Below are 26,087 nucleotides of genomic sequence, written 5' to 3'. Positions count from 1 at the left end.
CTAAGATATGTGCTTCTAAAAATATGGTCTATTACATTTTTGCCCCCAAAATGAGACTCCTTACATTTTCAGTTATCCCTTCAGAACATTTCTGACCACCAGTACAATGGACTCTTTCTACACTTGCCCTTTCCTTTTTCCTCTCATATAATCTGGTCACTTAAAACACCCACAATAATGTATTCCAAAGTTAGGCTTGCTTTATTCCCCAGCCACAAATGGTCTCCCTTGTTTTGGTTAGCCAGTATTGAAAATACATACCAAAATAGGTATTATATAAAAGGATACGAGAGGATCAGTACCAATCTATTACCACTACAAGAAAAACAACTCACATACCCTGCTGATGATGGGTCAGCAGAGTAAGTTTCAACTAGGAAGGGCAGCATTACATAGCTGAAAATATAATTAGGTTCTACAGAATAAAGATAAACACTTCTACTTTGCAGTTGAAAGCTTAAAACTAAATAGGCCTTTGAAATCATGAGGTTCGCTGCTCACCAAGGTGACATCAAGGTAACTCTATGACAGAATCATGGCATTCAGTGAAAGGGAACAGAAGACACATTGAAAGTAATTTCCCTATGGGCAAGGAGTTAGCTGACTTTATGGACTACGGACATTGTGTTAAAGAAGTAAGTTTAAATCACAGGTGGCTTGATAAAGACTTAATGGTAACTAGGCATTTAAAGCTATAATGAATCTTGCTTTAGACAAATCCTACAGCTGTATGTTCTTAAGACAAGTCAAGTCATGTGATTTATGGACTTCTACTGTGCAATCTTGTAGTGAATTTCAAAGCTGTGGTCTCAAACTGCTGCAATTTGGTAGTAAACAGGCAAAATAGTCTAATAAAATCAAGGAAAGGTCAGGAAATACTACAAACCTTAAGTTTTTTTAAATTTTATTTTCTTTTGTCTTGTGATAAGATTTGAAGATATATAGTTATATAAGATATCATACAAAGTTATATAAAAATCATATACTACATGATACATAAAATCAATGCTAAGCATTTAAAAGCATTGCAAAATATTTATAACATATATTTGGATGGCTCATGATAAATAAGGCACACGATAAATATATTTATATGACACTTTAATAACTTTTTTTGTTAGCAGGAGTTTATACATAGGTTAAGGTTGCATTTGCTTATTTCATTTGGCCTCTCCTGGTCCAAGTTTTGCCACATAAGCTAGGGGGACCTCCAGATGGAGAAGAGATATCCTCACTGTATAGCCAAGGCCAGCAACCTTAGCATCAGGTTAATGAGAAAAACAAGAGCCGGAACTAAGGCATGAGCTGGGACCATATGGCAGGAATACAGTTGTCAGGCAGGGCCTGAGACTAGAGAATCAGAAAAGTAGAAGAGGCAATGGCACTGTTAAAATTCCTGGGACATAGCAGTCTGCATTCTGGTGGAGAGAATCAAAAAATAAATAAAGTAAATTGGCCAATCACATTCTATGATAAAAGCTTAAAAAAATACAACCATATTAAGAGGAATCTGTTGTACCTGGTATAGGAGGATTCGAAGTTAAATAGGATGATGAACTTTCCAGTGAGTTATGGTTCTTGGTACTAGCCAGGTTACTATGAAAGAATGGTTGGGTCTCTCTGTAGTAGCTAGCCCTGCGTTCTTAGGATCAATGAAATAATGTCTATGGCCCTTAAGTGTAATATCTGGATTTCCAAAGGATCCACCCACTTCCCACACTGGATGTGACATAAGGACCACTAGAGATGAATTGTCTTATTTTGGCTAATTTTGAGAAATGGAAGTTGGTTCATATATATGCATTTGACCCTGGGTGGGAGAGAAGGCAAATGGTAGAGTTGAGATTTTATAATCTCTTAACCTCAGGCTTATTGACTTCTTACAACATATAAGGAGATAAAAGGATATCATACTATATTTTCAAGCAATATTGTTCTAAAAAGATACCCACCTTTCCTCCATCAGCATTATACTCTTTTTCATCTCCTTCTAAGAGCCTAGCTAGTCCAAAATCTGTGATTTTCACATGGTTTGGAGATTTCACTAAGACATTTCGGGCTGCCAAATCCCGATGAACAAGCCGTCTTTCCTCCAGGTACATCATTCCCTGAAAAACACCAAGTTCCAAAAAGACAGTTAATGCCTAGGCTTTTCTATTGTCTAAAAAGTAGTTCCTTTGCCTTCAGTTGCAAGTGCTTGATTTCTCTAAGTGAAGCCAGAATCCTGGAATATTTTTCAAAATTACGAAAAACCCAATAAAGGGATAAAAAAGCAAACGGCAAATAGTTTTTGGCCTTTTCCCCTAAAGTCCTGTAAAGAATGAATTACCTGTATGTGAACTAAATGTTAGATCATTTTTTTCCCCAGAGATTTTGTACTCTCTTGCAAAAACTTCCATTAGTGAAGTGTACGTGCGTCTCAGCAGATAAGCTAAGAGACCCACACATTTCTAGTTGTTTTCTTCTCAATAACTCCTGCTTGATGTCACTCTCCCCTTACACCCCTTCTCCAAACACACCAATCGTAATTAAAAACAAACAAACAACAAAAAAAAAAACCCAAAACTTCATATGCAGGTTTAATGGCACCAAAATCACCATCATAGTTTCTATCAAAGCTGAATCATTATATTATTCTTATTAATTAGGCAAAAAATGAATTATACCCCAGAGGCATGAAAAGCCTATACTTTTTTAAAATGGTGTCAATGACAATAGTATTCATTAGAACAACCCGCAAGTGAAATTACATTGTTTATAATGACCCTGATATTAGCCTTTAATATGTTTTCTTCAAAAAACATATAGGGTTATTAAAATAAAATTTATTACTGATTGCCAACAATTTACATATATCCATATATATTCATATGGGGATATATATATATCTCCATAATTCATAAAAGCAATAAATAAAATTGTACTTTGCCAGTAAATAAACTAAGAATCATTAAACATTAGCCTTAACTAAAGGTTGATGAAAAGAAGCAAACTCAGAGGCCTAGATGGGAGCGAACATATTTTTATTCAAGTGTTAGAGGAAATTCTGTATTTGAGGATTTCAGTGGTAAAAAACATTGTCGCTTAAAAACAAATCAGAATTATTATAAAATCATTAAAGCATACTCTCATGCCAATTCCAAATCAAAGCTGTTGGTAGTTAATATCACAATTGCAGGACTTTGAAGGATTAATGGTTTTTGATATCAAAACAAAAGCTGCGGAAAACAGACACATAAATCACACAGGTAAAAAAAAAAATGAACCATATACTCAGTGTAGTGTAAAGAGAAGATTGCTTCAAACAGCATCGTGAGCCAAACACTATACTATAAATGCCCATTCAACACAACCAGTGGACGTACTGCCTGATATGGTCCAACTAGTCAGTAGTGTATTTGTGTTTTCTGAAATCAGTCCACAACTGAGATTTATAAGGTTTCGTCCTCTTTCCTAAACAGTGTTTTCTCTTCGATTATGCCAACTAATAAATTCCTAGAATAAATTGAATCTGAAAACATATAACCCTTATATGACTAAGGGATCAAAAAAATAGATTTATTGTCTTGGAGATAAAGTATTTTTAATTATTTGCCCTTTTAAGAAATGTCCAAAAAAACATTCATCATTATCTTTCCTACCACTTTCATATCAGAATATGGAAAGTGTGTTTGCAACAAGTTAATATTCAGATCCACACACAATGACAGAATACACACTATGTTCCAGGCACTGTGCTGGACACCAGGGAACAAAAAAAAGAGTCAGAGAAGATCTATTCATTGCAGGAAGGCAGAGCTGTTAATAAAGTGGGCAGACGTGGAATACAGGCTTGAACGGATCAATGTGACACGTGTAAGGCATTTAAGGAGAGCTGTGTTTTAAGGATCATTTGTAGTATAGCCTAGAAATGTGCACGAGAGGGGAGCCTTCAGAGAGGTCCTGAGGCCTAAGTAATGTTTGAATGATGTCCATCAGTTGGGCAAGATGAGGACAAAATTGCAGTTACAGAGAACACACACAGGGGCACCAATACCACGGTGTACTGGGACAAAGGTAAGTAATTCTGTATTTCTAAATCATTATTCATAAAGGAGGGAGAGTGATGAGTGGTGAGGCTGACAAAGTAAGAAGAGGCTTGATTCAAAAAGGGCCTCTTACGTGTTGTGGTAGATAATCTGTACTTCACTGTGGTGATGCAGAAGTTGTTTGAAAAAGGAGAGTGACAGTGATCACTGGAGTCTTGCAAAAAAATCACCTGGTGTATAAACAAAGGACTGGACACAAATACAGCAGAAGTCAGGAGCCACTGCCACAATGCAGAAGAGAAGTGATGAGGTGGAAAAGGATGAGAGATAAAGTTTGCAGACTGGCAGTCTGAGCTATATCCAGCTTATATGCAGTTTATATGCGTATATATTTTTGGCCCACACACTGGGAAACTCTCAAACATCTTCTTTAGCTGATTACTGGCTGTACCCCATTGAGGGCACCTCCAGTTGGCCAGGATCCCACCACTCACTATTACTACCCACGAATTCATTTATGATACTCGTCTAGCTCCTCATGTATGATCATCTGAATCTTCAACTAAACTAGTCCACAAGAAATTTCAGGGAGAGAACAATTTCAAGTTACACTTATACAGTAAAGTAACCATCCTGGTAATTGAATAACGAAGAGGAGTATAAATTACAAATGATTCTATTTTCTGACTTTTGTAATTTAGGTGGATAATAATTCCTTTAACTAAATATTATCCTAATGCAAATACACATATATTTCTTCACCATGTGCAAGAATAGTGATATATTCTATACCAATAGGGAGCTAACATTCACCAAGAAGCTTAAGACCCTAATGACATATCCATATTACAAGCCAAACTTCAAAAACTCTATATGTTCTTTGATATTCTATATGCCAAGTCTTAGCAGGTGATAGACTATCCTGAACCTCTGAACCTCAATTCTATTTGTCTTAAAAAAATGTTTTCTTCAACATAATGAAAACTCAATTCAGGCAACCAGATGGTAATTTATGTATAGTTTCCCTCACTCACCTGACCATGATTAAAAGATAAAAACAGAAGCATCTATATCATTACCAAATCATCAAAATACACTTGTATGGTTGCTTTGTAACTATGGAACATCATGGTTATGACTGCTTTTAGATCATTAATTATGACTGCTACCTTAGTTCTACTTTCACACCTGAATTAGAGTGTTGAATCATCTATTGGATTGTTCATGATAGTTTTCTCCACATTGCAATTATTAAGATAGGATTTTCTTGGTGGATGATTTCATTAGAATCACAGTCTCTGTTAGATTCCTTCAAAATAAAATCACTCCTTAAATCGGAGCGTGATGCAATTAAGGAGGCAGTTATTAGCAATAGCAGTGACAAAAATAAACTGGATGAAGTCCCTTGAAGTTTGAAGATGATTAAAAAAGAAGGGCCATTCATTATCACTGAAGGGATAATGCTGTGTTGGTTGAAAAGAAACTTACTCTCCCTTGTAGCATTCCCATGTCCGTGCCATGTCTGCCTGGGTGGAGTACATTATGGGACTATGAACACTGACAATAATGACAGCTAACATTGACTGAGTACTCAGAACACAGCAGAACTAAATGCTTCTACATTGGCAGGTTAACTTAATCCTCTGAGAAGCGTACTGTTTTCATCCCATTTTTAAAAAAAAATTTTTTTAACGTTTATTTATTTTTGAGACAGAGACAGACAAAGCATGAACGGGGGAGGGTCAGAGAGAGAGGGAGACACAGAATCTGAAACAGGCCCCGGGCTCTGAGCTGTCAGCACACAGCCCGACGCGGGGCTCGAACTCGCAGACTGTGAAATCATGACCTGAGCTGAAGTCGGACACTCAACCGACTGAGCCACCCAGGCGCCCCTCATCCCATTTTAAATACGAGAAAACCAAGTCTCAGAGAGGTCAAGTTACTTCCTCCAAGTCATCTAATGAGTGACAGAACTGGGATTTGGTTCCTGTGGGGTTCTAAAGTCTGCGTTTTTAAGCCTACCCCCTCTCTTGGTGGGTTACAGGGTTGTGTGAGCATGAAGAAATTAATGTACACAATGAAGTCATATGGCTTTAGAAGATCCTAGTTCTTTTGGAACAAAATATTATAAGAGCTTTCTGTGAATTTCAGGGAATAATGCAAGTGACTGACTTGTATTTTTATTTAAAATTCAGCTAAATTATAGAACCTTTTTCTTATTTAGTGGGAATTTGAATCATATAAATTGGAAACTTAATTCTTGCTTTGACCACAGGATATGAAGGATGGTGGAGTTGGTCTGAGTGCAGATTCTGGGGTCAATCACCTGGATTGAACCCCAACTCTGCCATGTTCTGCTGTGTGACGCTGACAAGTTAATTAACCTGGCACTCACCTTCATCTCTAAAATGGCCATAATAGCACCTATACCACAGATTGTTGTAAAGATAAAATGAGTTAATATATGTAAGGAGCTTAAATCGTAACTCCCATATAGTAAGGGCAGGGCATGCAAGCTTTTATTACTGTTCTACAGATAAATATCAACAGTCATAGTGTGAACAAGAATAACTTACCCTCATTAACTTGAACTGCTTATTCCAGAAAATCTGTGAATCCCAACTAATATATCACAGTAGGCGCTCAATAAATGTTTACAAATGGTGATATATATACCCCCAACCAATCCATCATGATTAATGCGTGGATACAAATTCCAAATAATTACTGTTCAAAGTATTATTTTAGTAATGATTCACCTGAGGATGCTGTCATATAAAGAGAAGAAAAAAACAGGGAATCTACTGAGAGATTTGGTGCCCTCCATGAATACATCACAGAATTAGGATCTTAGTGAAGTTGAAGGTAATTAATAAGATAGGTTGGAGAGTTTTCCATGTTGCAGGAAGGGTGAATAAAATAGTCCACTTGTACCGGAGTGTGTGTCTTTCATCAGCACTGATGGGAGTTTTCTGTAGACATGTTTTAGGGGCATTTTGTCTACTTCTAGATCCAGGTGCTATAAGTCTGATTTTTACTCAAACTATTCAGAATTTACCATTACCCAAACCATTCAGTATTTTACCATTTTTCATACTTGCTCTATATGCTGTAATGAGTTTTCTTACTCATTTTATGTTTTGCTTATACCTCTCAAAAGGTGCTTTAATAAATACAAACCTGATTCTGACTTTCAGAAATGCACTTTAATACCAAATCCGAGGATAATTTTATTACAATTGAGTTGAAAGTTTTAATCTCTGGTTAAAATTGACTCATCTAAACTGCTCTGTGGAAACAAAAATATCAGTGACTGACTTAATTTTAAAATAACAGTATTGACGGACACCTGGCAATGACCTTCTTCTCAATATTATATTTGAATCACAACTGTCTAGCAAAAATGCATTATTTCTATGTTTTAATCCAATGTGAAAATGTATTCTGCCCAGCTGCAGGAAGCTAACACAAGTCAAGAGAGACCAGACTATTTTTGACAATAAATATTTGCTTCCCATATATAGGACATGTGACACTTTCATCAAACATGTGTGGAGCTAAAAATTTCAAGCTGCAGTCAGCTTTCACAGGCATTAATCTCTGGAGTTAGCAAGAGTACACTTTTTTCCTGTTTTCATTCTAATAACCTCAAGCTTTTTTAATAACACAGGAAGCTTCAGGAAAGCTAGCCGCAAATGAAAATCACTCCTCTTTTCTACTTTTCCTTCTAAAAGCAATTCTATGCCTGAGGGGGGAAAAATTCAACTATAATGCTCTCTGTTAGGGCTAAAGATATGAGCACGTTCAAGGGAAGAAAGGAGCCTTTCTGGATGAAGTAACTGACTTTATCCAAATAGCTCATGAAGGGAGACTAAGGGGGCTCATAATTAAATAAACTGAGAAGCCTTTTCAACTAGCAAAAGCTTGTTCATGGCAGCGGAGAAAGAACACAGAACTGAATGTTGGAGTCAGAAGTCCCAGACACGCTGCTCACTAGGTTTTTGACCTCAGATACTCATTTCACTTCTCCTATAAAAGTGACAGATTGGCCTAAATGATCTCTGAGGTGTCCTCCAGCTTTAAATTTTTATTCCATGATAGATGGAATTGTACAATAGATCTATGTAAAATACTAAATTGTGGGCCAATAAAAGACACACAGAATAGTAAAGAAAGATGTAGACTAGGTGCCTTCCTTCAAATGTTTAGCAAGAGCCATGAATATGTTTTAGTAAAAGTCAGCTTCATGCATCCAATGTTTAAAATAACAGACTTTAGAAATAAACCCCAGCTCTTACTAGGTCTGTGTCCTTGGTCAATTTATTTGTGCGTTTCAATTTCCTTATCCATCAAATGGGGACAATAATAGTATGTACCCTGAAGATTGTCTTCAGGAATCAGTGTCCTCATGTTTGTCAAAACACCTAGAACATTCAATATTCTAAGATACTATGCGTTTTCTAAATAAGTAACCTCTAATTGTATTGAAAATACAATTTGACTACTTAAGAGAAAGAAAAGGTACTCAGTACTGTTAGGCAAAGTAACTTTTCTTTCTCACTCTATTTGTCCCCAGATGTTCTCCTACTATTCTTCTCAGAGGAAGAAAAGCAGATTCACATGGCTCTCCTAAACTAGCCTGGAGTTAATAGTCATGGTTAATTCTTACATCTTCCAATTGCACTGATGATCTTTACGAAATGTGATTAGGCTGCAGTTCTTATGGAGATTTTGAAATACTGAGGGCTAAATTTATATGAGTTTAATAATGTGCAATGAAAACAATATGTGTTGATATTTGAAATGTGTTTATCAAATATCCCCAATAATATATTTGAGTGGGTGTTTGTGTCACACACACACACACACACACACACACACACACACACACACACATCTAGGAGGTGCTGTGGTGTATCGTCCAGAAACTTCTTCAGGACCAGCGGACTCCCACTGTCAGCTTCTGGGAGTGTTGGCTGCTTGTCGCTCTCATCTCAGCTACATCATTTTGGTTGCCTTGATACCCCCACCCCAACTGCTGCTTTGCTGGGGTTTTTGTCCTCTCACAGAGTCAACCCACATCCAACAACTGGCTGATGCAGTTGCAAAGTCCATCCACGCTTGGACAACTATGAAAAACTATGCAAGTTCCAGGGCTTTCTCCTAAGATTGGGTGAGATCTCTGTCATGATTTCACCACGGCTCAACTTTTTCCTCTAACCTAATATTTTTCATGGCTTTACAGGGGTTGCTCCTGAGAACACTTGCCAAAAAAACTTCCTGCATGAAAATCTGTCTCAGACACTGTTTTCTAGGAGCCAACTCAAGGCAATATCTGTGGGTTTTGTCTTTGGTTTCTTTTAGGATCTCAGATTCACAGAATTTTGAGTTACTCATATTCCATAATCCATGAGTGTGATTATCATTGCTCCCCTATATCTTCCACCCCAATCCCATTCTCCTATCCATCATAAGTGTTCACAACTTTTTTTTCCCCATGCACATCCTTCCAATCCATCCATGTTTATTTATCTTTACTTATTTTTAAATTGGTGTGTATTATTTTAACACATAAATAGTATTGTGCATTAAATAAAAACATGTTTTACTCATCATACGTTTTTAGATTCAAGCATAATGCTAAACAAAATCCAGTTCACTACTCCTTGTCATTGAATTAAATTATATCCACACATAAACACATACACATATATAACACAGGCAAACACTCTCAATTTATTGTCTATTCCACACTGGGTGGGCACTAAAGTTACCTCCATCTCTTTGACACTACAAACAAGACTACATTTAACACTAACACCATGTGGAAATGATATAAATTTGCTTCACAATATAACAAAAAATCTGTTCAGTACTAATTTTAGTGTAGGAGAATCTAGACAAACAATAATAGTGATAGTCACTCTGGAAAATGGAACATGTAGTTTTTTGTTAAGGGAGCACTGAAATGGTATGAGGAATACAATATAACTATGCATGTTAACACTTCCTATATTTGTAGGTAAAAACTAGCTAACCTTTATTTAAGCACTCCATGCCAGGGGACTGTTTTAGTGGAGCTCACAAGAACCCAAAGAGATCTGTACTACTACTATTTCCATTTTAAGATGATGAAACTGATGCACAGAGAAATAATAAAATAACTTGCCCAAAGGTGACAGTGCAAGATTTGACTGTAGGCAGCTTGGCTCTAGAGGCAACAAATTTAACTATTACATTATATGACCATATACATACAACTATAGTCAATAGACTATAAAACCATATATGAAACTAACAAAGACAGGATATATAACTGAATAATTGTTTTGTAAACAATGGGTGCTCTAAAATCAAGGAAGAGAAAATTCTTATACCTAATAAACAAATCTCTTTAGTTTTGCTGGGATCCCCTAGAATGAATGCTGCCTCCAGACACAGTTGCATTGCCTACTTGTTATTCACTACGTATTCCGCAATTTGAAGATTGCCTGACAGTTAACTATTACTCAATAGATGTTTGTAGTTGGATTAAATGGACAATAATACCAAAATCTTGTAAGCCTGTTCAGGCAGTAGCAATTTTTCTTTGCAGCATAGGTGGGGCAAGTTTAAAAGTCTGCAATATTTAGGATAGGTGGAAGGAAGCCAGACTTTCAGCACTCTGGCCAAACCCCAGCTGGTGATATTAGCATACCAAGGGGAATGAATGAAGACAACATTTACAGATTCCTGAGGCTGGCTGGGAAAACAAAATTTTTCTTCTGGTTCTCTACATTCTCTTCAGATATTTCTCCAGAAATTTCATTTACCACCCTTCACAAGCTTTTGGAAATTTCCATTGCAAGAATGTGCAGGATAGTCTGCTTGGGATTCCAGAGTGTCTTACAGAAATGAAATAATAATAAAGAAACAAAAAAGTAAGTTAAAAAGCACGTGTGAGGGGCGCCTGGGTGGCTCAGTCGGTTAAGCATCCGACTTCAGTTCAGGTCACGATCTCGCGGTCCATGAGTTCGAGCCCCACGTCAGGCTCTGGGCTGATGGCTTAGAGCCTGGAGCCTGCTTCGGATTCTGTGTCTCCATCTCTCTCTGCCCCTCCCCCGTTCATGCTCTGTCTCTCTCTGTCTCAAAAATAAATAAACGTTAAAAAAAATTAAAAAAAAAAAGCATGTGTGAGAAGTCACTGCTTCCCTACCAAATGAATAATGGGTCAAAAAGCTCATCTGCCTGGATCAAGAGAATACTAAACATGCTATAGGTTTTCCTCCTCACTGACCTCTTGCCAATATGATTACAAGGACAGAAGTGAATTGTATAGTGTCCACGCTCTCTCAGAAAAGTATACTTAAAATGGATTACTTCTGCTCCTTAGGCAGCCGATCAATAAAGATGTGGATTGCAATGAGAACCGTGATGTCTGTGGGCTATAGTAGTTATCCTCTGTGCCTCTTTAGAAATTAATTAAAAATCAATGAAGTGTGCAAACTATTAATACAGCAACCTCTAGATTAACAGATCAAAGCTGAGCCTTTCTCTGAGAATTCATATTGTGCAAATACATTCAGACACTATAGGGAGGAGGTTGAGTGTCTGACGCCTTTGTTATAATTGAGCATAAGCAAATCATTCCTAATATTCTTTAGTTTCATAGAGTCTCATGCCACTGACTGAAAACCATAAAGTTCAGTAGGTGGGAACATGTGCATACAACTTCCCTTCTTAAGACAATTACATCAATGTTAGGAGCTATACTTATTAAAAAGCAAACTGCCATCATACAGAACTAAAAATTTCCAATAACTATTTTCTTAAGTGTGGCTTACTCATCTATGAGTTCAAGCAGTTGAGTTTATTTATAGTTGCTGAATATTTTTAAATAAGTGTCTTCCTGTGAAAAAATGTGACATTTCTAGAACACTAAAAGCTCTCATGTGATCTGAGCCAATTTTTTTGTCCACATATGATGTATCATTCAATTCAGTTCTGCCTCTGTCTTATTTGGATGCCAGTGGACCTGGCCCATCTATACATATGCTTCCCCAGCACATGTAAAACTCATATAATCCTCTCTGGAAGTCACTGAGATACTTCCCATCTGCCTGCTCTGACCAATGCTCCTCTTGCTCGGGTTCTTTTCTCTTTAAAATTCTGAGAAGGATTGGAACCACAGCTTTAAGTTTTCATTTCAATCTCCTACAGTTGATTTGGAAGCCCATTTTGATGCATTTCCTCTATTTCAAACTTTGCACTCTCCCTCCAACAAAATGTTAGGGCTTTGTCTTTAGTCTCTGCCTAAGGACATAAGAGAATAAGATGACTGATTTTTGTCTTGGCTCATCTTTTTTTTTTTTTTTTTTAATTTTTTTTTTTTAACGTTTATTTATTTTTGAGACAGAGAGAGACAGAGCATGAACAGGGGAGGGTCAGAGAGAGAGGGAGACACAGAATCTTAAACGGGCTCCGGGCTCTGAGCTGTCAGCACAGAGCCCGATGCGGGGCTCAAACTCATGGACCGCGAGAACATGACCTGAGCCGAAGTCGGACGCTTAACCGACTGAGCCACCCAGGCGCCCCGGCTCATCTTTTTTTTAAATTTTTTTAATGTTTATTTAGTTTTGAGAGAGAGAGAGAGAGAGCGCCAGGGAATAGCAGAGAGAGAGAGAGACACACACACAGAATCTGAAATAGGCTCTGAGCTGTCAGCACACAGCCCAGTGTGGGGCTCGGACTCACGAACTGGGAAATCATGACCTGAGCTGAAGTCAGATGCTTAACCAACTGAACCACCCAGGTGCCCCTGCCTTGGCTTACATTCTAGCCCAAGATGACCATAAATGTATCAGATAACACATAACTATAAAAGGAGAATAGTTTATCTCTATTTAAACTGGCAACAAGTAGGGGCGCCTGGGTGGCTCAGTTGGTTGGGCGGCCAACTTCGGCTAAGGTCGTGATCTCTCAGTCCGTGAGTTCGAGCCCCATGTCGGGCTCTGTGCTGACAGCTTAGAGCCTGGAGCCTGTTTCGGATTCTGTGTCTCCCTCTCTCTGACCCTCCCCCGTTCATGCTCTGTCTCTCTCTGTCTCAAAAAAAATAAATAAACGTTAAACTGGCAACACGTTGTCATCTGAGTTTTTGTTGTTTTAAAGTTTGGGGGTGTCATAGTCATAACACAAACCTCGCTGTTTCTTAGCCCAACCTGCCTGCAGAGTACCTGTAGCCATTTGCCCCTTAGAAGCTATTTCCAGATATTTGTGGGGTTCCCCAGTGAATACCCATCAGGTATTCACTGATGTTCGTGAATACCTCCTTGGTTATTTTCCTCAGGGCTCTGCATTCCTTAAACCTTCAGCTGGAGCTGCTGTGGAAATGTTACTGCCCCTCTAGTGGTGTCTGTCTCTCGGTGCTTGAGAAGTTGGAGCTTATGATAATTGAAAACAGTGAATGACGCCCTTCCAGCTTCCTCACCCGTGAGAACCTTGCGATCTTCCATACTGCCTTAGCGAAGAGTTCTATGCACTTCTGAACATGTGCCATAATTTGCCTCCAGCGACATTAATTTCTATTCTTGAGAATAGTCTTGAGAGTATCTGAGACCCTAGTCTCAGATGGTTCCCTTAAAAACTTCTTCCATGATTTAGCTCCTGACTCCATAAAGGCTCAGACTTAGTCCAAGACATAGGAGGGAAGACTAATGCATCCCTCTTTAATTCTCCTCTTGGACCCCATGCACTTTTCATCATTTCCTCATTTTCCACTACCCCCCCCCCAATACACATGCACATGCGCACAAACACTGTCATGTGCATGTGCAACTGCCTCTTCTATCCTATAACTGACAAAAGTCTCCAAGCAACTTGACCCTGTCACTCTAGCTTCTTTTCTAGGGATTCCTCAGCTGGAACTCCATGGCTCAAACCAAGCGGAAAATTCTGTTGGCTCTTTTGTCTTTGCACTTATTCCTCCCTTCACCTGGAACAGCCCCTCACCACACACTGCTACACTCCTCCTAGTATGCTTCAGATGCAGATTTGGGTAGATCTAATACTGTCTTAGATTACAAATCAGCTCTCATTTCCTCCAAACAGTCTTCCCTCACTCCCAAGGAGATTATGTCCCTCTATTGTATGACCTAGTAATGTCCCATTTTCTCTATCTATTTATCTATCTATCATCTATCTATCACCTATCTATCTTCTATCATCTATCTAAAACTAAACCCTGACATTAGTAAGCATTGTGTAAAATAACTTTTTGTGTAAGGCTAAATCAAGGTTACTTTATTTATAAAGCAGAAGTAACATACATTTTTATTTATAAATTAGGCTGCATCTTCTGCGTTCAAGCTTTAGAAATACTGTGTTGCATATTATACAATCTTAGTTTCAGGTGAATAATAGAAGAAGACTCGAAAACATCTGGTTCCCAATTGAACACTCATGTACTAAACTGATTAGTTTGTAAGATTATTTTTAAGAGAAACACCGAAGGGAGGGATGGGAGTAGAAAGTTGTGTTTTGGCTTGTTCAAGTCTTAAAAGTTAAAATTTTAATCTGACCACTTTTCACTTTTTTGCTTTAAACCCTTATGAATCCTTAACTGCCTGAAGCTGAAAACAGTGTACTCCTGCTGAGATGACTTAACTCAATTTGATCTTTCTCACATTTACCAATCCCATCACATTGTAGACAATCAATAAATACTGGTCAATTGATTGATATCCCCCTCTGTCCTCCATCTATTCATCCATATGCCTTCTACTGCCTTTGAATCACCAGGTAAGGAGAAACGGAATTCCCAGTAATAATAAAAATACTTACAAAACACATAGTCTTATAACAATTAAAACTAAAGGAAGAAGAAAGAGGAAAATAAATATTTAATATTACTGGAAACAATTTTGTATTGTTAGTGATTATTCTTATTATATATCATCCCTTTGCTCTTTTTTCTAAGATATTAAATATCTGCTAATTTTCCAGCTTCCTTGCATATGTATTACAGGTTGAGTAGTGAATATTTTGACTTCTGGAAAATTTTGGGGTTTTGTGCTACATGCTACCTGTTTTTCTATAAGGTAGGGAAATTGAGGCGCTGCTCACGCACACTGCCAAAGTTGTGTGTGAAAGTTGCCCTTTTCATTCGCTCTTCTCTCCAGTTCACAGATTTATGAAGTTAATACTTCACATGGAAAAAAATCTGCAGATACACATCACACAAGCCATGCTCTAAAGAGTCATTCTCAGCCCATTCCTGTTCATCTCTGACAGCTGAGTACAGTATGCGCGTCAGCTCTCAAATACGACTTCCCAGGCTTTAGTATTAACTCAACCACTCTAAATGCAACTGTCTGCGTCACCTTTGCCATGTCAGTTAGCTTCTCAGTTTGCCAGTATCTTCATCCACAAGGTGGAGATAATAATATAATAGCACATTTCTCATAAGCTTGTTATGAAAATTAAATGAGCTTGGTGCATGTAAAATTCTTAGCACAGTGCCTGGTCTGTAGTAAACACTCAACATTGTTAGTTATTGCCACTGCCCCATTCGTCTAGCATCTTGCATTAGAGATGATTCTTATTTTTCAAAATTTTAGCTTTTTTTTTAAATTTTTTTTAAAGTTTTATTCATTTTTGAGACAGGGAGAGACAGAGCATGAACAGGGGAGGGTCAGAGAGAGGGAGACACAGAATCTGAAACAGGCTCCAGGCTCTGAGCTGTCAGCACAGAGCCCGATGTGGGGCTCGAACTCACGGACTGTGAGATCATGACCTGAGCTGAAGTCGGCCGCTTAACCGACTGAGCCACCCAGGCGCCCCTGAAAATTTTAGCTTTTGAGCAACTTATCATTTTCTCAGACATTCTCAAACAGACTTTTATACTTAGGATACAAAAGATCATCTATCAACCAACAACTGCATGTCTTGGTATTGCCATCATTCATACAACAGTTTGACTTCAACAAAACTTTGTTTTGTGCCTGTACACTTTTCTTTCTTCATATAATTATCTTAACGACACTTCATTTTGATGTTCAAAAGAAAATAGGGTGGAAAATAAAAGTGATATGAAAAATTTTCTCATGAAACTAATAAAATTAAGACAAATAGAGAAATCATTAAGGATGTTGGAATTAGCATGTCTTCAACAACTACGGTATGTATATTCATTGAACTTAAGCTAAATAATTGTATATTATTTTTTAAAACAAGAAAAATAAAGTACATGGAGAAAGGGCTGTAAATACTTCACTATGCATGAGAGGTAAAGATAAAGAAAAATTAAATATTTTATGATACTCTCAAGCTATCTACAATTGAATTCCAGCTATAATATGTAGATCTATTGTTTACGTTTAAGATTTCTACTTTTGCCTTTTTTATGAATAATTACGTATGAAAATTGCAGCTACCTTATATTTGTATATATGTATGCATATTCCATTAGGTCATAGGCTACTAAAAAGAATACAAAAAAAGACTAAGTATTATTTATTTTCTCTTGATACTTTTTAAAAAAGTGTTTATTTTTGAGAGAGAGATAGTGAGTGTGAGGGGAGGGGCAGAGAGAGAGGAAGACAGAGAATCCAAGGCAGGCTCGGAGCTGTCAGCACAGAGCCCAATGTGGGGCTCAAAGTCACTAACAGTGAGATCATGACCTGAGATAAAATCAAGAGACGAAGGCTTAACCAACTGAGCCACCCAGGCACCCAACTCTCTTGATGCTTTTCTAGCTTATTATGCATACAATATTTTTTGAGTATACAATTCATTCTACATATAGTTGAACAGGATAAAAAAAAGTTTCCTTGTGGTTTCCTGTCTCACATTTAGGTCTTTCATCCATTTTGAATTTATTTTTGTGTGTGGCATAAGAAAGTGGTCCAGTTTCATTCTTCTGCATGTTGCTGTCCAGTTCTCCCAGCACCGTTTGCTAAAGAGACTGTCTTTTTTCCATTGGCTACTCTTTCCAGCTTTGTCAAAGATTAGTTGGCTACATATTTGTGGATCCATTTTTGGGTTCTCTATTCTATTCCATTGATCTATGTGTCTGTTTTTGTGCCCATACCATACTGTTTTGATGATTATAACTTTGTAATACAGGTTAAAGTCTGGGATTGTGATGACTCCAGCTTTGGGTTTAAACAGTGTGGACGTTATTCAAAAAATTAAAAATAGAACTATCCTACAAACCAACAATTGCACTACTAGATATTTACCCAAAGGATACAAAAATGCTGATTCAAAGGGGCACATGCACCCCAATGTTTATAGCAGTGTTATCAACAATAGGTAAATTATGGCAAAAGCCCAAATGTCCATCAACTGATGAATGAATTATGAAATTAAGAAAATGTGGTATATATATGTGTATATATATATATATATATATATACACGCACATATATATATATATATATATATATATATATACACAGTGGAACACTACTTGGCAATTAAAATGAATCAAATATTGCCATTTGCAACGTGGATTGAACTGGAGGGTATTATGCTAAGCCAAATAAGTCAGTCGGAGAAAGACAGTTATCATATGATTTCACTCATATGTGGAATTTGGGAAACTTAACAGGTGATCATGGAGAAGAGAAGGAAAAAATAAGATAAAAAACAGAGAGGGAGGCAAACCATAAGAGACTCTTAAATACAGAGAAAAAATTGAGTGTTGATGGGGGTGGGTGGGTGCGGGGGTGTGTTAATGGGTGACGGGCATCAATGAGGGCATTTTTGGGATGATCACTGGGTTCTACTCCTGAAGCCAAGACTACACCGTATGTTAACTAACTTGAGAATAAAAAAATTAAAAAAAAAGTTCCCTTGTGTCTCTCAACAATCATCTATTGAATAGCTGTTATGTACCACTGGGCACTCTGCTGATACTTTTTACATATAGTTGTTCATTCTAGTGTGAGATATATACACGGACACCATAGAAAATGTAAAGAAAATGTTCTGAAAGTACAGAAAAGGGGGAATGTGACACTTTCTGTGTTGTTACAGAAAGTCTCACAGAAAAGGTGGAATTTGAGCTTGATATTAAATGAAAAATAGGTCTTTAAATTTTTGGCTATAATATATAGTAAGACTATTCTAGACACGATACAAAGCATTAAAAAAAAGTAACAATAAAACAAAACACAGAGTCCTAAAAGGTAATAGTATGCTTGGAAAAAAATACAAGAAGTTCTATGAGGATGGGACATAAGTTGACAAAAGCTAGAAGTGACACGATTGTCCAATTTAATTGTAACTACCTGATATGAGGTACAGAGAAGCCATCCAAAGTTTTGATGAAACAAGCTAGTGTGATCAGATCTGGCAGCTGAGTGAAGAATACACAAGGATGAAAGAGATTGGAAAGAATCAAGGAGATTGATTAGGATATGAAATACTAGCCCATATAATGATGGTTGAGGGTTTCAGTAAGGCAGTAACTTGGAGAGTTAATTTTGGATTGAGAGCAGCAAATAAAGATGGGAGCTTATCACTGATAATAAAATCATAAGACAGGGTGAGAGAATTCAGTTTTTCCAGATCAAATTCAGGAGAAACATCATTGTTAACTGAAAGGCTAAGAGGGAAAAAAAAAGGTAAAGTGACTAAAAGTAAAGGTCAGATTTAAAGAAAAAGAAAAAGGATAGACTAGTATTGGGGAGGTGGAGAGGAATTGAGAGAATTTCAAGGTGAAGTTGGGGACAGTGCCAAGTGCAATAGAGGGTCAAAAAAGGATAACTGAATGGAGACTCTTGAGTTTAGGAAATGGAAATACTGGTGTATTAGTCATCTTAGAAAAAAGACCATTCTGCCCATGGCCCCTCAAAGTTCATGTCCTTTTGATGTGCAAAATCCATTCATCCATCCCAACAGTGCTCAAAATTGTTCCAGCATCAGTTCTAAACTCCAACATCTTAAACCTCATCTGAGTATTATTTAAGATATGGATGAGACCCTAGGTATTATTCATCCTGAGGCGAAACTCCTCTCCATCTATTGACCTGTGAAACCAGACAAGTTATATGCTACCAAAACACAAAGGGGGTTAGGATAGGATAGATATTCTAATTCCAAAAGGGAGAAATAGGAAAGAAGGAAAGGGTGATGTATCTCAAACCTTGCAAGCTGAATTTCATCAGCTCTTAAGGCTCACGAATAGTCTTTGGTTCAATGATCTGCCTTCAGGATCCATAGGGGTGGTGGCCCTATCTCCAAAGCAGAGTTGGGAAGGGTCCTACCTCATTCCCATGGCTCCACAGGGTAGTCTATCCCTGTGGCTTTGGACATAGACTATCTGACCTGTGAAAACCAAGACAGAGGACCTGATAACTTCTGAAATGATTTGGTGGGCATTTTTCCCTCTTAAAGAAGAATGCATGTTCACGGCCAAATATCTCCATTACTCTGAGGAACTGCTTGCAAAATCCAACAGCCTTTCTTCATTTTGTCCTGTATCCATCCCTTTAGTTCATATTGGAAATGTTTCAGCTCATATAATCTCATGAACTCTTTATTGAGTAATACTCTAGCCGTACCCCTGGTGTTCACAACAGAACATACTTTGTTAATTTTTTAAATATGAGTAGGCTGAAATTTTTCCATATCTTCAAGTTTTGGTTAGTTTTTGCTTCTTCAATTCATTTCTCTCCTTTCACACTTTATTATAAGCAGTCAGGAGGGATCAAGCTTCTCCTTCAACACTTTGCTTATTCTCAGCTAACTATCAAATTTTATCATTCACAAGGTCTGCCTTCCACAAAACACTAGGACACAAACAATTCAGCCAAATTCTTTGCCACTTTATAACAAGGATCACCTTTGCTCTAGTCTCCAGCAACATATTCCTCATTTCCATCTAGGGTCTTACCAGAATCACTCTTAAAAATTATATTTTTCACATGCATCTGAAAACTCTTCCAGCCTCTACATATTACCCAATTCCAAAGCTGCTTCCACATGTTTAGATATTTGTGACAACAGTACCCCATTCTTTGTATCAAAATCTGTATTAGTCATCTCAGGGGGGCATAACAAAATACTGTAGATTAGGTGGTTTACAAAACAGAAACATTTCTCACAGCTCTGGAGACTGGTAAGTTCAAGAACAGGGTGCCAGCCAATTCAGTTACCTAGGGAGGGCTCTATTCTTGGCTTTCAGATGGCCACCTTCTTACTGTGTCCTCACAAGATGGAAAGAGAGAGAGGAAGACAGCCCTGTAGTGTCTCCTGCTGCTTCTAAGAAAAGGAAGATCCCTCTCTGCCCCAACAATAATGTATTAACCACTGCCTGCAGCTAGTGAGGAAATGTCACAACCTTGAACTCTTCCTCTCCAATAAATTTTTGTTCAAAACAACTTTCCCTACGTTCCTCCAAAAACCTAATAAAAGCTGACCTTTCCTTTTTTCCTTCAGGATTGCCTAGGATTCACTACAGGTTGCTTCTGCCTAGTTGCAATCTCTCTGCTATTCCCACATAAACTCATTTTTTTTCTTTTACTTAAATAAAATTTTTCTTTGATCTGTTTAAAGTTAACAGGCTTCAGCATACACTTTAGGGGATACAATCAGTCCATAGCAATTGGTCACCTTGGTGAAGGTCACTAGACTGCAGTACACTCGGGTAAACAAGGTTTTGAGGAACTCTGGTCAACAAAAAATTGTGCTCCTTTTAAAAGTATGTGGATAAATAGGCAGTCACTTTAGGAAGAGGAAGCAAGTTTGAGGCCATTCATCTACCACCCCTGGAGAACTGGTACGTAAGATGCATGAGAGAAGGCAGTGAGTCAGGAGAGGTTGATGATATAGGATAAGAAGAAATACTGCAGCTGTGATGGGATCAAGAGTGTAGGTAAAAGGTAGGCTCTGTAAAGGAAGAAAGGCAATGCTTTCTCTGAATCAGCAATGAAGGAAAAGCTGGAAGCTGGAGAAGAGCAACAGTGCAGAAGTTCATACCCTTCTATCATTATTTTCTTTGGTAAATTAGGAAGCAGTAACACATGCTGAGAATGAAAGAAAATTTGAGACAGAGAGAAAGGTTTGAAATGGCCCAAAGGAGAACATTCTCAGAGTTTGCTGTGTGAACCAGCAAGCAGGCATCCATGGAGAATGGGAAAGAAACCTCACATATCAGGGTGAAGATCACCACACATATTGAGGGGCAATATCAGATGGAAATCATAAGCTTGTAATTGTATTAACTGGCTTGGGTATTTTATTGTCCTAAGAAGCAGAGAAAGAGAGTAATTGGATATATTTGGGTTCATCCAGGGAAAGGTATTATCAAGGAAATGAGACAGGAAGACAGAGATCAGGACAAATAAGCCAACAAAACCTTTGTAAAAATACATGGATGTTAGAAAAACTCATAGAAACTCAGAGTGATTTCTGGACATTAGCATGTGTCTTATAGTTTCTTCTACAAAGGCTTTACTATCACCAACAAACACATAGGCCACAAAATATTCCTTCCCATCTAAACATTTAAAAAATAAAATCAGTTTCTCCTTCAAAAACTTTATTTTAACCAGAAAGTACCAGGCTATAATTGTATAGCATCAGGTAAAGATGTATATTCTAAAACAATGAGAGAATAAGAAAGACTTTTTTTGTTTTTTATCATATGAACAAGGCATTTCTTACTATTTGATTGATTTTAATAATTTGGCTTCTGATAATCCTCTCTATATGTTTATTAACAAATTATCCATGTTTCCTACAGAATTTAATTTTTAACTATCATATATCATTTAAACAAGTGATTCCCCCCCCCATGTCACAATATACAACATTGAGCTGACACGTCCTAACTTTAAGAAAACTATAAACCACCGAAAGAGTAGGACAATTAAGCAACACACACAAGCCAGAACTGAATATATGGGTTTAATGAAACCAGTGACCTTGGGTCACAAAAGTCCATGGGTTGATTTTGCTGTCAGAATGAATTATTTTAATCGTAACTTCTATATATCTTTACAATTGTAATAATGTTTGGCAAAGTTGGGCTACCTTTATATGGCTTCACAGTATTCAATTTCATTTTAAAACATCTAATGCAAATTTAATACTTTTATCTTATATGACAAGACTTAGCTCAGACTGAAATAATCACTGTATTAACATTTTTTACCCATTCAAATAGTCCAATTCATTATTACAAAAACAGCAAGCATCCCCAGCCTGTCATTAATTCCTACTGTTTTAATTACAAGAAAAAAATACTCTATGGAAGGCTTTTGTGGATAATGGCACTATAAACACAATCTTATGCAAAGATACGAAAATAAAATGAAGTAATTTTTTCTGTATCAATATTCTGGTAGAAATACCACATTTTCGGCAAAAAATGAAAGTCTATTAAAATATAATGATTCTTTATTTGAATTCAGCCACAAAGAGGCATTTTGGGACTACATATTAATTTTGACTTTTTGGAAACTCATGAAATCTATAGATATGACTGATACTTTTATAAATCAGCTCTGTATCCATTCAGATTTAACGTATTTTTTTTTTTTAGTGCATTTCACCCAAATGTAGTTTCTGTATATTATGATTACATGTAAATGACCGTCAGTGTCAGGAGATACAAGCTATTGAAAGCTTAAAAATAAATGCTACATAAGATTTTACCCAGAAACACAATCCAACTTTGGGCACAAGTGCTTCTTAGATTGTTTAAACAACATTCTTTACAAAACTGACCACTTCGTTTAGAATATGGTTACATGGAACATGGCTGGGATTCGACAAGTGAGGGGAAACCTCAGAATACATATTTGTTTAGCTTTATTATTACCATTATTATTTTTAACCTAAATCAGAATATATCACTGAGGGAGATTCTTCTGATTTTCCATCCCAGACACGATGAATTTTAATTAAAATATTGTCAGAGGATAACTTTGGGGAAAATACTCTACCAGTCACTCACAGTCTTCTAGAGGTGACAAGGAAGGACAATTGGACTTGTGCACATCCACTCAACAACGTGTGCACACGTGCGCGAGCGCACGCGCGCAGACACACAGACACACACACACAGAATGCGATACAGATTGTGATAATGCTGTTTAGAGGTACAAAGACCTATGCACACATGGGGGTAAAAGAGAAACTCCAAATAGAGGAATTAGCAATTTTGTGAACAAAGGTAAGCCTTGAAATATATCTTGAAGGACCAGTAACATTTAGAATATTTTTTAGCAGAGCTATACCGCGCTAAGACAAAATATGCCCATTTATTCTTTTAAGATTAAACCCAAGAATAGGTAAGATAGTTTCCAAAATGTAATATTACTTTAATAAATATTTAAATTGTAGATCAATGCTAGATGTCTGTTAGCACTGAGATCATATATCATATACTTTTTTCTGAGTACAAGATAAATGTTAGTTCACTAAAACACAAGCAGATAAATAAATAAATAAATAAATAAATAAATAAAGGCACTGTTTCTACTCTTGCGATATTTAAAATCTCTTTGGGAAAACTATAATATTCAACTATACACATTCGGTCTATTTAAGTGTTCCCAAATAAGATGACCAATCAATAAATTTATCTTATTTTATTTTTTATTTATTTTTTTTAAGATTTTATTTTTAAGTAATCTCAACACCCAACATGGGGCTCGAACTTACAAACCTGAAATCAATAATTGCATGCTCTCCCAACTGAGCCAGCCAGGTACCCCTAACAAAGTTAACTGGTATTATATTTTCACTTCTAGCATACTCTTTAATCATTTTTATGAACAAAAATTGTTTGTGCCTAGATATTAATATAAATTATTACCTGATAATGCACCTCACACATACAGTTTGACAAATAATGGTTAAGAATCATTTGCAAAACTAGACAGAATATACCTTAAAAGCCAGTTGCATTTTCATGTTATTATAGTATTGTCCTGAAATGGTTTGGATGATATAGTATTACTAGCAAAATATTAAAATTGGTATGAAAATAAGATGTTTCCTCAAAGGTTTAACAGCTTTATAAAATCTAATATTTTGTATTTCATAGTCAGTCCAAAGTTCAGCTACTATTTTCCTCTATTAACATTTGCAGTTAAGGCATAGAGTTTATTAAATTAGCAAATGGTTATTCATTATAATATAACCATAAATTGAATTCTAACTCAAGAATGTGTTAATTGTTCTTTTCTGTTGAGGACAGGAGCTTATAACCAGTTTTTGAACTGAACAGATATAGCTCATATGCAATTTAGATTAAATCTGAATATGAAATAGAAGGCACACATACCATCTGTGAAGAAATATCCTCATCCCTAATAAATATGTATCAATATTATAGCCCATTTCATTACTAAAGACAAGTTATAAAACATAAAGTTGGGTTTAATAAGAGAAAGTTAATTTGATGGAAATGAGGAATTACCTACAGGAATATTATAAATGTGAGCTACAACATTCTTTGGCTGGGGAAGGATAACTTGATTTACCTGTAAGTTAGAGGCCGAGAGATAAGTGTTCTTAGAAAGAAGACAGGAAGGAGCCTCCAGTGGCTAACTAGGGAATCGATAAGCATTCAGCAAGGCTTTATGGGAAATCTACATTCTAGGCACTGTGATATAATTGCAAGGGTATGTCTAACAGTAAACATTCAAAAAGCACTTGTTAACTGATAAGCAGTGTAATAAGCACTTTACACAACAATCCTGTGAGGCAAGTACTACTATTATTCCATTGTACAGGTAATGAAACTGAGGCATGAAAATGTAAAGTGATTTTCCCAAAGACACACAGTAATCACTATAGTTGGAATTTTAACTTAGGCAATTTGGCTTCAGGTCTACGGAACAGCATGCACGGAACTGAGGTTAGAAAGATTATGGAATTTGGCAGGTCTATAAGAAAGCCAATGTAGCTAAGCAGAAATAATGAGATGGGAGCATGGTGTGAGATGGGACTGGAGGGGTATGCAGGGGCTAGCATGAGGATCTCAGATCCATGTTCAGGATTTTGATTTTTATCCTCAGAGCAGTGAAAATCATTGGGGCATTGTAACTACAAAGGCTGGGAAGTAACATAACTGGGTTACATTTTGAGAAAATCTTATTGACTTTAGTGTTCAAGGTTTATTAGAAGGGGAAGATAAAAGTAAAAATGAGAGCTAAGAGGCTATTTTATAGTTGAAGTGAGAGATGATGGTAGCCTGTACTAGGGTGGTGGTAGAACTGATGGGAGAGATGAGAAGTAAATCGATTTGTAAGATATTTAAGAGCCAATATCAATGGTACTTAATATCAGATAGAATAGGAGCATAGGGAAGAAGAAATATCAAGGATAACTTCAAAGTTTTAGTTACTGCTGCTGACTGGTTGATAATAGATGAAGGAGTAGCCTTTACATTATTCAGGTTTTTGCTTAAATAGCTCCTGAGAAGTCGTCTTTGAAGGTTTGAATCTTCTCTAAGTTTCTCAGTATCATCTTCCTCTAAGTCTCTGAATCCTATCCTGCTTTATTTTCTTCATAGCACACTTGACTACCTGACAATATATTAGCATATTGTTTTTTCACCTATTTATTGTCTTTCACACAACTATAATGAAAGCACTATGAGGTCAATTTGTCACTGGTACTTCTGTTGTATTCTCTACCCTTTAGAACAGCATTTTGCACATCCCAAGTGGACAATCAGTACTTATTGAATGAACAATTAATGTGAGAGCCACCAGAATATGTGAAATGGTTGATGTTGTGGATATGGATGAGAATCCTTCACAGAGACCAAAGAGAGAAAATGTAGGTAAGTGAAGGCAAAAAGAAGAAACAAGGAAGGAAACAGATGACAAAGTTAGGGGGGGTGGGAGAAGGTCCAACAAAGAGCATCACAGTGGAAATCCAGGAAATACATAAGTTTAAAAATGAAATGTCAAAGGTTAGCATGTCAATATAGGAAGAGGACTGAAGAGATGCTATTGAAATTGACATTTAGGAGTGTTATGGATAAAAATTTTACTTAAGTGTTAGGCACAGAAGGTAGTCTACAATTGTTTGAAAGAGAAATTGGACATGAAATAG

The 26,087-nt window shown here is 36.8% G+C and overlaps 1 protein-coding gene across 6 annotated transcripts in view; it reads right to left on the bottom strand.

Moving 5' to 3' along the window:
• Nucleotides 1-26,087, bottom strand: part of ERBB4 (erb-b2 receptor tyrosine kinase 4) — a 1,139,239-nt gene that overhangs the window by 51,803 nt on the left and 1,061,349 nt on the right. For all 6 annotated transcript variants that reach the window (XM_019446103.2, XM_019446105.2, XM_019446106.2 and 3 more), the window contains one exon: nt 1,953-2,108. In XM_019446103.2, coding sequence (XP_019301648.2) covers nt 1,953-2,108 — 156 coding nt within the window. The remainder of the gene's footprint in view (nt 1-1,952; nt 2,109-26,087) is intronic.

Source organism: Panthera pardus, unplaced genomic scaffold (genome assembly GCF_024362965.1).
Source record: "Panthera pardus isolate Hobbes unplaced genomic scaffold, ASM2436296v1 HiC_scaffold_10, whole genome shotgun sequence".
NCBI classification, from domain to species: Eukaryota; Metazoa; Chordata; class Mammalia; order Carnivora; family Felidae; genus Panthera; species Panthera pardus.
The sequence above is the reverse complement of the archived record's forward strand: the minus strand, read 5'-3'. Positions and strand labels throughout refer to the sequence as shown.